Source organism: Barbus barbus (assembly GCF_936440315.1).
Source record: "Barbus barbus genome assembly, chromosome: 46".
Classification (NCBI taxonomy): Eukaryota; Metazoa; Chordata; class Actinopteri; order Cypriniformes; family Cyprinidae; genus Barbus; species Barbus barbus.
The window spans coordinates 19,488,573-19,503,889 of NC_136724.1; the positions used below are offsets into that span (position 1 = coordinate 19,488,573).

Here is a 15,317-nt window from a genome sequence, read left to right on the forward strand (position 1 = left end):
GTTTCCACTGTGTGGCCCCTGATGAAGTCTGGGACGGTTATAATTCAGGCCTGTTGCTGTTTTCCGCCTGTAAATAAAACAAACTAGTTAACTAATTGGTTGTAAAACAGAGGAAGTCGTACCTTCTTTTTATAAGCTGACTAAATATGAGAGGGTTCACATCATGCTGGAGAAATGTAGCCTGTATTGTTCAGAAGCAGATGTCATAAAATATGTGGCATAGTTTACAGGTAATCCCAAAACCAGAAACGCTCTCACCTTGCTGTAAATGTGCCTTTGTCTATACCTGGGCCTCAGTAAGTTACTTTGGGCTTTCTGAAAATAACATATGATTCCCAACTCAGATCCAGCTGTTTTAGATTAACGGGAGGTACTATAACAGAAACTCCTTTTAATTAATAAAGAAAACCTTTGGCATTTCAACATACAGCATGGTTGTCCTCCTCTCCGTCGAGAAAAGATCCATCCCTTTCAGAGTTGAGTATCTGGGGGATATATGGAGATAGCTAGAGGCCACTTGGTTGGATTTGAAAGGAGAAGAATCAATACTGAACTCCTCGTTCTGAAATTCAGAGTGGCCAGGGAATGTGAGCATTCTGCTAAAAAAAAAATATCCACAGGCATGAGAGGAAGTCTCAGATGTCACGGACACATGGTTTCATCTTGTATCCAGGGAAATTTAAACTGGGAGAGCAGCTATAAACCATCTGTGGTTCTCATTAAAGCCCACTTCTCAATGTTTCACCTTCAATAATGATCATAATAATGTGAAATATACATTTAAATCGATGAAATGGTTTGGTTAAAAGAAAACTGAGGTATATGGATATAATGCATTCCTATAAAGCAAACGCAGACAGATTTTAGGAAAACGGGCTGCTTTGTTCAGCTTTTTTAGCTTGAACATATTTCATACTGGGCTGGAGAATCACAAACAAACAATCTTCACCCACATATTCTCACTGATCTTTCACCAGGCCTGTTTTCTCAACAGCAAGGAATGAATTCATGGTGATCAGCAGTCACAATTCCTCTGAGTATGTTTGTCTGTGGATCAGTATATCTTTGTTCTTCATCCTCTCCCCCCTCTGTTCATTCCAGGGCGTTTGCAGTGAGGCTCAGCCTGAGGATCTGCAAATGAACTCCAGGCTGTTTCCACACATCTTTTATTCTTTATAGTTTTAGGTCCACAACTTGCCTCTAAACAGCTGACCACCTTTATCATAGCCTATTTCTTTTTTGGGAGCTACTTATATCTCTGTGAAGCATAAGCTTCAGCAAGCTCATACTTCAATCACTTTTAGTGGCTTCTATAATCAGAAACTGCAACACTTACAAAATGGACATGTATATGGTACGTGATGGTAAAGTGTTCTGAATGCTTTATAGTGCATTTCTAAGGTGTTCTGAATGGGGCCGACTGGGTGTTGCTGTGCCTTTTCTAAAGTGTTATGAATGTTTTTGGTAGTTCTGGTAGTTTGCCAGGTTGGTTCGGGTCCCTCGTTTATTGTAAATCTGTGGTATTTTTTGTTTATTTTAACATCTGCTAGTATTTTAGCACAACTTTCGACAACATCCTGCATGATTGTAGGCATAATTTATGTCCGTAGCACAAAGAGAGGAATTAGGCCTACATGCTGAAGTTAAATACTTAGTGTTACGGATTTCTATGAGCAGTAATAATAGTCATGCTTGCCTTAGCAAACACCACTAACTACCTCATGACCTTCTCTGAAGCTCTGGCATAGACTGCACATGGTTTTGGCCCCAGGCCCCTAAACTGGTACCAGGGTGGCACAGTTAGCAGCGTGACGAAGCATACAAAAGCTGCAACACCGGTTGAGTTCCCGTCTGCCTTTAAAGGCTTTCTGTGGTTGCTGCGGTAACAGTCTTTTTCGGACCTTCTCTCTAATTGAGTCTTGCGTTTTTGTCCCGGATTCCGCAGCCAGCACAAAGCGCTGATTATCCCAGAGTAACACAGTCGGGAGGGGCAGGGGGCAGCACTTGAGTGAATGCCATTGCTTTCTCATGAAGCTGATTGGATGTTTGGTCACTGTCCTGTACGCACGGATATAATTTTATGTGGTCCTCCCCTCATATGTGGGCCCACTTACTTACACAATAGCAGTTCAACCAAGTTCACGGACACCCAGATTTAGCACTAACACGTTACATAAATTAGTAGACTCTCGCTTCTTCATTTACGACTGCAACCGCTGGAGTGACTACACATTGAAGAGAATTCTTACATATTATTGGGCTTCAAATCACTATGGAAACAGAATAATGTTTTGCCATGTGGCATTACGTTACATATCTCGGAATGACCCAGAATGCAACATGCAACTCCAACATGTTATTTGCTGCACTTATAAATCCTCTTCTTCTCTCGATTCAAGTCCGCAGCCTCAACCCAACTTAAAATGGTCCAGTACTTCTGGAATGTTCCATCACGAGCCCCATCACACTTTTACATTCCGTCGCGTTTCGGTTGATACTGCGGCCAATAAGAATGCAGAAAGGTCACGGCATGGGAAGCGTAACTCAATTCAGTGGTGTGCAACTCGTTCCAAATCCCTCCATGGACGTCGGATTAACTATAATGTCATCAAGTTCATTTCATCGACTTAATTGAAGGTTTAGGATGAAAAGATGCAGAGCATGATTTGTTTTTTTCATTTCCCCGGACACAAACAAGTGCTTTTCAGTAACTCATTTAAAAATACATATGCATATGCACAAAATGCAGTAGCTCTATGAACTGGTGCACGAACACTGACTTGCTCTACTTTAGATTCTGGTTTTCGCTGCTTTTTGTGGTTATATAACTGTTTCCAGAAACTCTGGGCTATCAACACAAGGAGCAGCTTCCAAACGCCTCTGAGGGTAGCCTCAAAAACACAAGATTTATGGCTGCACTGTGATACTTGGGCAGAGTCAGCGCACATCTGAGGCCCTGTGCCACTTCAATTCAGCCTCATAAAAGATATAAGAGCAAAAAACCAAATAACAAAATCAGGGCCATTGCAGAAACCACACCTCACCAGGACAACAGCAGAGAACCAGTCTGACTACAAGGAAAAAGGAGAAAATGTGTTATTCAATCCTAATAAAACTGAAATCAGTTAGAATTTATAGATAACCGAGCAGGCATATTTAAATTTAAAGGCAATAATGGTCAAAATAATAGTAGACATTCAATACTTTATTTATAACATAGACATTATTCATAAAAGAACCATATGACAGAGGATTTATAATGAAAAGCAGGGCAATAAATACAATGGGATTTTCCGATATTATGGCACAAAAAACTAAGCAATAGCGGAATTCTTTTTGGTCGTCCAGTCAGCTAATCTTTAAAACGCTAACATTTGTAAGCTTGTAACAATACCAGGCATTTGGAATTCTAAACAGAATGACTTCAAATGGAATGACTTAGGAAGGAATGTCTTCAGGAAGGCTTTCAGTCCATAGCAGTTGGTGCAGAGCGGGATTTCAATGGCGGATGAGCTTTAAATACTAGCGATAAAGTTTCGCTCCGAGATGCAAGGCCAAAATAAACTCAAAACACAAGGCGTATGTTGTAAAACAAAGAATCGTACTGCAAAACTAGAAAATTATCTTTACAGTTCTCCATACTTCATAAAAAACACTTTATAAAAGAAATTATAAAAGATCAATTTCACCATTGTTAAGATGGCAGATTTGAGATATCACCACTCACGATTGTTTACCCAAACACATGCGCTGGGAGGGAAGGGGTAACTGTGAGAAGCAAAAGGCATAGCAAAAGACTTGCTCTGTTGATATACATCGTGTTAATACTGCTTTGACTAACAGCGCAGCAGCGTTCTCTAGTAGTCGATGCCCTGGTCGTTGTAGTGCCCTCTGTACTCATCGTGGTATTCACCCTGGTACCCTTCCTCTTGATATTCTGCCTGATAGTCACTATCGCTGATTTCTGAGCCGTTCGTTCCCGTGCCTTGGCTGCCGTTGGCATGAATCATGGGCTCTGTAGGGGTAGCGCAATACTTGGGGTCGTAAACTTGCCGTCCCAAGCCGTACACGCTCATGCCCTTCTGAGAAGCTACCTTATTGGTTCCCATTTGCAACGAGATGGTGGAGTTGTCCAATGGTAGCTGAGCTGCCTTCTGGTCATAGATGTCCCTCCTGGTTCCTGGGGCAGACATGCCAGCCTGGAGAGAGACAGCCACGTGATAAATGTGTCATTTTTGATAATTTTTGTCTGATATATTGTTGATGCATGTCTGTGTTTGGGTGTACCTGGCTGGCTCCTTTGTTGGTGCCCATTTGCAGGCTGATGGTGGTCTGGTCATAGGGTTTCTCTGTCTGCGTCTTGGGGTCGTAAAGGTGTCTCCTGGTCCCGTAGGCGGTCATACCAGCCTGGCTTGCGCATTTGTTGGTTCCCATCTGAAACAAAAGTCAGAAAGACTTCAAAAGTGGTTTAAAAACACCCCTGGAGATGATCTACTAAGATCTGGTCCTGCAATCAACCTTTATCTTTAGAAACCATTACCAGAAGCATGTCTGCACTGATATTGGCTGAGTTGCTGTTTTTAATCTGGACTTGTAACCGAAATGTTGTAGGTTCAAACCTCACAATGAATGATCCTTGAATACCATTCTGGTAAAAGGATCAGCCCAGTGACCAATTCTCAATGATTAATGATCGGAATGATTCCTTCAAACCGAATCATGCAAAAACATTCAGGAAGTTCCAGGAATAGTGTCTATAACCTGAAGTCCGATGACACACTGGCCAGCCTTCATCTTCTCTTCATCAAACTGTCTCTGCTGCTTGTCTGCATATTTCACACCAATGTCAATGTTTGTTTCCATGCCTTTGGTCTTTGCCTGTTGAAAAATGAAATACATTTTATAGTTGCAAAATTTAGACTGTCAATAATATGTTAATTTGTTTAGTTTATTTTTAATTAAGCCTATCAACCAAATGTCAATACTTACTCAAGGAAATCCTTTATTTTTATATATTTCTTTAAATCACTTTTTACTTTTTATCAATAAGGCCTTTACAAAATTTTCAATGCAAAACTCAGGTTGAGCAGAATTTGGACTTGCAGACATACCATACTGGCCAGAGCAAGAAGTGTGGTCTGGACTTGCGTCATGTTCCCATTTTCGAAGAGGTCATTGGCTTCAAAGATGTCATTGGGCTTCACCCCGTAGGCTAGAATGGCTTTGATGAAATTCCCAAGGTTCTCTAGCTGAGGGCACAATGGTAACAGTAAGGGTATGTTTCTCCATAACATCATTGGTTACCTCATTTTCAGACAAAAGAGTTAATTTTGGTTGACGAATCAAAGAGTGCATGAATGGGTCCATTTATTCTTACAGCATGTGATGAGTTCTGATATTAGAGCTTTTATATACTAAAGATGTATCTGCAGTTGTTAACAGCTTTTGCCTGTATTTGCCAACAATGTGATTTGTATGCTAATTTGTATTGTTAGTCACTCTGAAAGAAAAGTGCTTCTTACTTTTCAACCGGGCTAATCTGGATGAAAGCAAAGACTTTGGGAGCCTCTGAGATGTTTACCTTATGCCAGTTTAACTGTGAATGGTTTATTTTCTTTATTGATCCAGGCTGAAGCTTGTTTATCAATCTGAAAAGAATAAAAACAATGAATGATTTCAACCCATTTCTTTTTGCAAGCACCTTCTATGGGCACAATAAAGGTGTAAAGTATGTAATTTCGTTTCTACTAGCATCACCCAATGGAATTGCCAAAATAACGATTGTTTTCATACAGGTTTTCTGCCACTGGTCACCCAAACAAACAGTCTCGGCCCAAATGTATGCCATTGGTTGAGCCAGGGTCGTTATGTCTGGCCAGGATGCTCAAACAAGCTTTAATAGTGCCACGAATAGTCTCCTAGCCTGGCACAGCTGGTGTTTAGCTGGTCTGACAAGTGGTCTCCCAGTCTGACCAGCTGACATGTTCCCAAAACTGACCAACAGACCAGCCTGGGAGAAAATCTAAAGCCAGCAAATTGTTGTTTTCAGCATGGAAACCTTGCCCAAATTATGTTTATGTTTACCAACTTACTCGCACAGTATGACGCCATCCTTGAGCCCTTTCTGAAAGTTGTCTCCGATCGGCATTCCAGTCACCTCCTCGATCCAGAAACGAAGCTCCTCCTCCTTCTGTAGGTCATATTTCTGTGCGATCTGTGAGAAGAAATAACCCAATCAGTGAGTCAGCCAACACACATCAGTCATTTATGAGTCAAACCGGCTCTGCAGGATCATAGTTATGTGTCCTGGACAATCTTCCTTTAGATTCTACTGTAATGTGTCAGCATACATGCTTATCTAAACTATTGTAACGTCAATACACTTTGCGGATCCTCACACAGAACGTGTTTGACTTCAAAACACACCAAAACAACCGTCTGAAACATTTAAAAGGCCTGTTTGACTTTTAAAAGTTGCATTAGAGCTAATGGAAAATCATCAAATGCAGCCTAATTAAATCGGATTGCCTATAAAAACTCTTTTCTGGCTTTGTTTGGCTTTCTCCTTTGTGAATAGAATGCAACACCGACATGCGATTGTGCCAACAACAGAGCATAAAATTCCCAAAAAGAGTCACAGTGTGAATCTATTCTAGCTGTTTCGCTCTTTCTCAGGACTTTTCTGACTGTAAATAGCAGCGCTGACCAGCTGACATTGAATAATGTGCTCAGAATGAACAACTATGACTAATAGCAGATCTTTACAAAATGCCTGAACGAAATATGAGATTGTTTCATTTGCTCCTTCAGTGAATGCTTAGTCTGTTTATTGTGCAGTAGGTGCAGAAGTAAATCTTAGAAAAGTCATTTGAGGCATCAAAGTTTAAAAAGTTAGAGTTAGGTTATTGAAGTATGAGTTTTCTTCTTCATGAGTGCTAACTATTACTTTAGCTTCAAGTGTAACCCTTCAAAAATAGTTTACATATTTTTTACGGGATATTAAATAATTCAATTTAAACCCATTTAAAGTAGCTAATAATACAAGTTCCAGGAAATGGCTTCTATAACACAGGCTCCATTTCGAGTTCAGCATTCAGGGTCAGACTGTACAAAGACAAAGCTAAATGTGGCTATCATACAGATCACGAGAGAAAGGGACAAAAAGGCCGGATGAGATATTCTCAGCAGGAGGTGTTCAGGACAGAAGACGTCTCTCTTTCCCGCCAAAACATGATAACAGCTTTCCTCATGGCCTTCTGTCTGCTATCTCAAACCTTATTTACAGAACAAACACAGTCCTAACCCTTTGAGTTTTCACAGAGATATCTAACTAGAGTCCTCTTTGTGTTTAGCTTGTGTTTCAGTTTAAGAAATTGCAATACCTGCTTTTCCTTCTCAGAAGTGGAGGGAAATGTTAGCATTCACAGTTTTTTTGGACTTGTTCCATGAAAATCCCATGTTTGTGAGTCACTGTGAAAAATATTTTATCAGGTAACATGTGTGCTTTATTTACACTACTGTTCAAAAGTTTGGAGTCGGTAAGTTTTTTAAAAGGAGTTTCTTAAGCACACTAAGGCTGCATTATTTAGCAATCAATAAAACAGTAATACTGTGAAATATAAAAATTGTACTTGTTTTCTGTTAATATATTTTAACATGTAATTTATTCCTATGATGGCAAAGCAATTTTCAGCATAATTATTTAACTGTTTTCAGAGTCTCACAATGCTTCAGAAATCATTCAAATATGCTGATTTGCTGCTCAAGAAACATTTATTGTTATCATCAGCGTTGAATGATCTATAAAGTGTTCAAAAGAACAGCATGTATTTGAAATATACATTTTTAACATTATAAATGTCTTTTCTGTCATTTTGGTCAATTTAATGCATCCTTGCTAAATAAAAGTATTAATTTCTTTCAAAAAATCTTATGGAACCCAATTATTATTCAACTAAATAACTTTAATATCAACAAGTAATTTTTAATGTTCAAATTAAATAAAAAATAACTCTGTAGGGTATGAAAATACTATGGTATTCTTTGAAATACCATTTAAATGCTATGATATATGAATATGATACTAATTTAGAATCACAGTATATATGAAAGATGCTTCAAACTGTACTGAGATCATACTAAAATCAATTTGGTATCTTGGCAAATACCAACATATTACATATTACTTTATACAATTGTCTCATTATTCCTCCTAAAGGATTTGAAGATATGGGTCCCCATAAACATCCATAGAAGGCCTCTCAGCAAGCTAAAGATCAATCAGACATCCTCCCACACTGCAGCCCCGCAGTCAATAATGTGAGACCATTAGGAAAAAATGGCGTGTGGGGTGTTGTGGCAGTTCCCTTGTGCAATTTGAGGTCAGCCGAGATTACTTTTCTCCTATAATGACAGACAAAAAGCTAAACCCTACACAGTCTCTCATCTTTGAAGAAGTGCATGACTTTTGGCATGTTCCGAAAGAGCACTGGATGATTTCAGACGTAGTGGGAGACAAAGAAGGTTATATCTCTGATATAATGAGCCATTGAATGGGGTGATTTATATTAGACATGAATCAGAAAAAAATCAAGACTGACAAAAGGAGGGGAAAGAACAGAAGAACTCCACGGAGAAACTGAGCAAAATTGGAGAACCATGTGTCTGTCTTGTCTTTCCTTCCAGTCCACTGGGAAGCCAGCCAGTTGTAGAAAAAAGAGAGAAAAATGTGGAAAAGTGACCCTTGATGGAGATGTTAGAGGCATTTGGAGAAAAAGAACATTCTGGATGGTTGTGGGCCGATCCCGCTAGAGACCGACCTCTAGCTCTCCTCCTCGACTCATAATTCTGAGAGCTTACTGATGACAGCACAAAAAGCGAGCAAACATCAGACTATAAAAAGGTCAGGGAGTGAAAGGACTCGCAACGCGATGCAATCAATTTGACAAACAGTCCCTGAGAGATCGATAAAACTGTGGTGACAACGGAGGAGGGGAGGGACGACCTTTTCACCTTGGGTTTAGGCTAAAAACACAAACACAGAAACACGAAGTTTAGCAACATGCAAACGAATCTACAATCCTCCAACAAAATCCTATTTGTTTAAAAAAAATAAGCATCAATTCTCTATTAGCAAAAGAATGAATTATCCAGTAGCGTGCATTACTTACTGTGTCATCATAATAGCTAACTTTGCAAAAACAAACTTGTTAAACGAACAAATGTTCTGACTTTATTTTCTCTGACTAATGTTGAGTACTGTGCTGAAATCAAGCGTGCCTGTTTAATCACATGCAAGCAACTAGTCCAGCCAGTATTAGCCAATATTTAACCATGTGCTCTGGAAATACCCAGCAGACAATGAGGAAAGATTATCTCTACTATACCTGTGAAATCAACTTGTTTTTCAGATCTGAAAAGGAACTCTTTAAGTCACAAAGTGACAGACATTTGTCCCGAAAAACAGTAACTAGATGTTTACATTTCGAAAGTTTGTGTAATATTAGCAACCATATTGCTATGGCATTGCTAGATAAAAGCTTGTTTGTTCTAGTGATTACAATGTGATTCTAGGGTGTTCTGATTGGTTGCTAGGGTGTTCTGAGTGGTTGCTCGGTGGCTACTAGCTAGCTTCAGTCAAACAAGCCCATGATTACTACATTTTTTAACGTTTTATTAAGACAATTTGTGTAATATTTGGAACAACAATTCTAAGTTATTGCTAGGGCGTTGCTAGGGTGTTCTGAGTGGTTGCTAGGTGGCTACTTACTTGCTTTAGACCAACCAAACTTTGTTTTTTAACATTTTATTAAAAAAAAAAAATGTGTTTAATTTTAAGAACCACAATTTTTCAGCATTGTTAGGTGGTTGCTTGGTAATAGCTAGGGAGTTCTGATAAGTCTTCCACCCAAGAATAAAAAAATAATAATAATGATGATTCTTGACTTAATCACCACTGAAAATGACAATGGCAGAATGACACATTTTTTCACAAAGCTTTCAAATGCATAGGAGTGCAAAATATTCAGTTCACAGGCAACTTTTGGATAAAAGGCTTTCAAACTTTCAATAAATGTTGATAATCTTTTTAAATAAGTGTTTCAATAAGCCCGGTCTATGTTTACACTGTTATAAAATCCTGCTGAACAATAGACCCCAAACAATAGCCTCAGGAAAACACGCTTTCCTGTTTCTCCTAAAATGGCAACACGGGGTTAACAACCGTGGCCACACTTCACAGAGCCTTAACCAAACCTGGAAAATATTGCTGATCAGCACATTGCAGGGAACGTAACTGCTCCTCACTGGGCCGCCTGCCCATCAACAGTATGGCAGTAAAAGTGTTTTTACGCCGAGGATCAACATGGAATGTGGCATTAGAGAGCGACAGATCAAAGCCCTAAGGTTAACCTGGTCTGGTTTTACCCAAGAACCACCGTGACCTCCTTGTTCTGACCCTCATCCTGTCCCAGGACACGATGTGGGCCCAGTATTGGTGTATTTCCAAGACTGCAACACAGACATGCACGCTAAGATAGATGCAGAATGAGATGAGCATGAGAGCCAAGAATAATATTAATTTATCACTGTCTGAAAACGCTTTTTCCCAGGCCTGAGAGAATCAAGGTGTCTGTTGAACCGCATCCAAACATTTAAGGGGGAATTCCTGCATATGTAACTCCATATTCAAAGTTCTGACAATGGAAAATTTGTGGAAGCAACATACAAGAGAATGTATTTAACTACTAAACAGAGCTACCAATGTTCATCCAATGGCTGAATGGTTGTCCGTCTACACACTGTCTGGGGAAAACGACATGGCAAAAACAATTGATATGATTAATATAATGCAACACGAATGGTCATGATAAAAATAGGTTGCTAATTGACATCTTTTCCATGTGTAAAAATAAACCAGCCTGAACAATATATTTACTGTGCTGGACTTGAGCAGAGGATGATGCTTTGGCAAGAAGCCCGAAATGAACGACCCCTTGTGTCTGCTGTTGCATAACCAGAGAGGGTCATTGATTTGATTGGGAAAACATCCTTTCCCATTATGTCATTTGTGAGTTTTATTTTAAGGAATCATTCTAGGTGATTCGTTGATTTTTACAGGCTGATGTACTGATGTTTCTAAATCTCACTATAAGAGCTTTGACTTCCCACATTTCCAAAGTTCAGCTTGCAGGAAAACAAAGGCAAAAAACAGCTCTCGGCTTTCAGCAGAGCAAGAGTGCTGATGAAACTCAAGGAACGAGACAAACAAATCCTCGGAAAGCGCATGACCTATAAAAGGTCTGAAGCGAACACGGTTAAGAACGTTCTAGTAGGTTAATACTGATTTCTTGTATGAATAGCTTATAATTTTTTGCTTATAAAATTGCATTATTTATTCAGTCATTAATATCCCTGCACAATATAAAAAAAAAGTTACGAGCCACTATATTTTCTATTTATATAAGACAAAAGGCACACACTACAAGATTTCTCTTTCAAATAAATATTGTTCGTTTGAAGTTTCAATTCATTAAAGAAGAAGGTTTCTGTAAATAAATTAGTTCTGGGCAATGATTAACCACATCCAAAATAAAAGTTTTTGTGTATATGTGTGTGCCATCACAGGAAAAAGTAGATTTTAAAATATATTCAAAACAGTAATTTTAATTTAGAATATTTTACATGTTGTTTTTACTGTAGTTTGGATCAAATAAATACATTACTGACGAGCATAAGAGACATCTTCAAAACTTACTGACCTCAAACTGTAAGCATGCAAAAAAACACTTTTCCTGCAGCTTTTTAGTGTCTAGCCGGGTAAAATGGAAAATAAGTCATGGATTAAGAGAGGAAATGGTGTAATGGAACTAGTCCCTAGAACTACTTTCCATTAGCAAGTAGTCAGGATCAATGCTGTATTTTTAGCCACATGCTTTTCATTGTAAAAGCATAAAGAACCCAAAAAATTTAAATTCTGTCATCTCTTACTCGTGACTTACTTATGTCTTTCGAAACCTGCATGACGTTCTTTCTGCTATGGAAAAAAGTTAATTTGAACTTGAAATAATAACTTTCAATCACATGAAAGTGCATGATGACTGCAAATGTCAAGCTCCAAAACAAGAAAGCATCACGAAAATATCATACATAGTTCATGAGTGACATAGTGATTCATGAATGTATCGTTCTTATGAGAGGAATCAGTTTATCAAGATTAACAAAACTAGTCTGAAGAACCAAATTTGATTCTTGATTCAAATCACTAACTTAAAGGGATAGTTCACCCAAAAATGGAAATTTGCTGTTTATCTGCTTACCCTAAGGGCATCCAAGATGTAGGTGACTTTGTTTCTTCAGTAGAACACAAACGAAGATTTTTAACTCAAACTCTATCTACAATCTCAGTTAGGAGTGTCAATGGTCCATTTGAGAGATAGGTGGCGGTAATGCACTTATAAGTCTGCGATCCGCCGTAAAGCAAGAAGAAGAACAAGACGACAGCCGGCTGATGTGAACGTGCTCAGGACACTTGGACAGTGATGTGGATCAGAGGTTAAAAAAATAATATAAATACTGTTCAGTTTCTTGCACATACCGATCGTTTCGTGTCTTTAGATGTCAATGTATCATCACGAGCTGCAGAGTTTAATTTGGTTTTGTCTGTGTATGTTTTTTTCTCTCTCAAAGCCATGAGTCCCATTGACTGCCATTATATGACTGACAGACTGCAACGGTGTGAGTTAAATATCTTTGTTTGTGTTCTACTGAAGAAACAAAGTCATCTACATCAGCAGATAAACAGCAAATTTTTGGGTGAACTATCCCTTTAATGATCCCGGCACAGCAGTTTACAGCTCACTGGGGGAGAAAATGATCAGAGAATAACGACTGGTGTTTTGCATCCTTTTTAAAGCTTGAAAGCTCCAGCTTCTTTGCAACTGCAAAGAGCAACCAGTATTTCTATCTTTGTGTTACACGGGTCACACGGGTTTGGAACAATATAAGTCAATGAGTAAGTATTCACATAATTAATATTTCAGGGTGAAACACATCTTGTAAAGCATCTGGCTAAAAAGCAGCATACATTAATTGAGCTAAATAGGTCATTATTGCCATACATCCTTTGACAGATCAAAGCCAGTAGTTGAACTCTTCTGAATGAAACGGGATTATACAGATCACAGCTGTTCCGGCCCTGTCGTCACATTTTAGGAATGCTTAAAATTCCAAGATGAAATCCTTACTTCCGAAGGGGTTAGATGAAAGACACACAAACCTACCAGGATTGTTCAGGCGTAAAAAAAAAGAAAAAAGTTTAATTTACCTAAGATTACTTAAGTCAAAAAATAGCTATTCAGTACTACTGATGTCATGCTTAAAACATTTTAAGTCTTTTAAGTTCATTCATTGGCTTTACTTATGTTATTGCATGAAACATCCCGTCTCATCATTTTGAGGCATGATTTACTAATCACTAATACTTATCACTACTAAGATATTAAAGATTAGACGTGCTTCATAATGTTTCCCTAAAATGACCCTCCTGCTCCTTGTTTTTTTTTTTTTAACTTAGCAACATATATTTATTTATTATATATAATATAATATTTATTCCAGAAGTAATAAGCATTATAGCCTATCATTTATTTATAGCCTATATATTTATTATAAAAAAAAAATGGAGAACATCTCTGACCGGGTCATCTCTAAACTCTGGACAATCAAAGATCAATTTGAGGAAAATTGTCCATTTTCTTTTGTTCACATGATTACTCTAACACACAAAATCATACGAAATTAGAAACTTTTCTGGGGAGGCTGACTTGCAGTTTTCAATTTAATCAAATCAGTACTAAACAAAAGACAAAATCTAAATCATCAATTACTTTTATATTTTGTTATTATTATTAGCTTCTTTTTTATAATGTGCTTTTTAATTCAAATTCACTTGGATTCAACCTCCAATAAAGACTCGTGTAACTATTAAAGTCTGAAAGTCTTACAAAGCAATAAAACATAGGTAAAACAGAAATAATAATTTCAAAATATATATTTAAACTAAACCATAGAAATGACAAACTAACATTAATAGCCTATAATGGAAAATAATCTACTTTTTAAAAGCACATAGGCTATTTACAACTGTTTCTATGATGCATACCGAAACGAATCATCTAAAAAATGCATATACGAATATTTAAAACAAATTAGTAAAATTCAGTTTACCTTGTTTTTAACCTCCGCAGATAATCCGTAGGCTGGTCCCTTGTTAAACTGCGTCATGATTCACTTTTTTTGCGTTTTCTCTTAAAATCACGGTACTGACCAACAGGGAGTGAGAGAAGTAAAGTCCTAAAGCTGCAGTAAAATCACAGTACAGATCATTCGGCGCTCCGCGTGCATGAATAATCCGTCTCAGTGAGTTTACACAACAGCGGCTCGCGCAAAAACTTCTAACCTCTATCGAGAATTAGGGGTGGAGCTAGAAGACTGATGCGCAGCTAGAGCCAATCAGAAGCATCGATTCTGCATATTAAACAGTCTGTTGTTTATCTGGCTCTACTGGTAAGTAATAGATCACCTGGCAAAACTATTGATCGAGTTTCAGTTTACTGTAAAGCTGTAGCTTATCTCTACAGTTATATGGTGTAACAATGCTTTCTTTGTCTTCTTCGATTCTTTGTTTGCTAGGATAACACCAATAACAGGATAAACATTTCAAGGTTCATTTTTAAGTCAATTTACAAATATTATTGCTTAACAGATCAGAATGCGGTAAATACAAATAATATATTAAAACGAAACTATATAATCTGAATAAAAATAATTTATGAATCTTAATACTGATTAACTTAAAAACAAATAAAATGATAAAAATAAAAACCAATTTTTAAACAAATTTGAGTGTGTTAATGATTTGTTAAACATTAAATAATTTAATAATATTTGCTAATGTTATTAATGGCCCAAACTAACATTAACTTAGTTACTAGTTTGTTTATATGTGACCCTGGACCACAAAATCATCCGAAAACTGGATAAATAAGCTTTCAATTGATGTATGGTTTGATAGAACAATATTTGGCTGATATACAACTATTTGAAAATCTGGAAACTGAGGGTGCAAAAAAAAAAAAATTATATATACATTGAGGAAATCACCTTTAAAGTTGTCCAAATTAAGTCCTTAGCCGTTACCAATGCATATTACTAATCAGAAATTAAGTTGCGATATATTTATGGTAGGAAATTTACTAAATATCTTCATGGAAGATCTTTACTTAATATCCTAATGATTTTTTTGTATAAAAGAAAAA

At 37.6% G+C, this 15,317-nt stretch overlaps 1 protein-coding gene across 1 annotated transcript; it reads right to left on the reverse strand.

Annotated features, from left to right (window-relative positions):
- Positions 1 to 3,192: 3,192 nt before the first annotated feature.
- On the reverse strand, positions 3,193 to 14,465 carry LOC306864660 (calponin-3-like). Its single transcript, XM_079408804.1, has 7 exons — positions 14,227 to 14,465; positions 6,093 to 6,214; positions 5,582 to 5,648; positions 5,112 to 5,249; positions 4,762 to 4,878; positions 4,288 to 4,434; positions 3,193 to 4,199 (listed from the first exon to the last, which is right to left on the reverse strand). The coding sequence occupies exons 1-7, from the start codon at positions 14,281 to 14,283 to the stop codon at positions 3,858 to 3,860; spliced, it is 990 nt and encodes a 329-aa protein (XP_079264930.1). The 5' UTR covers positions 14,284 to 14,465; the 3' UTR covers positions 3,193 to 3,857.
- Between the last annotated feature and the right edge of the window lie 852 nt (positions 14,466 to 15,317).

What these genes read in the sequence shown, in the direction of transcription:
- LOC306864660 (XM_079408804.1), bottom strand. Translation starts at nt 14,283, where the DNA reads ATGACGCAGTTTAACAAGGGACCAGCCTACGGATTATCTGCGGAGGTT. An exon ending in CACAGTTAAACTGGCATAAG is followed by an intron (nt 5,250 to 5,581) that starts GTAAACATCTCA and finishes TTGTGCCCTCAG; the next exon opens with CTAGAGAACCTTGGGAATTT. An exon ending in TTCTTGCTCTGGCCAGTATG is followed by an intron (nt 4,879 to 5,111) that starts GTATGTCTGCAA and finishes ATTTTTCAACAG; the next exon opens with GCAAAGACCAAAGGCATGGA.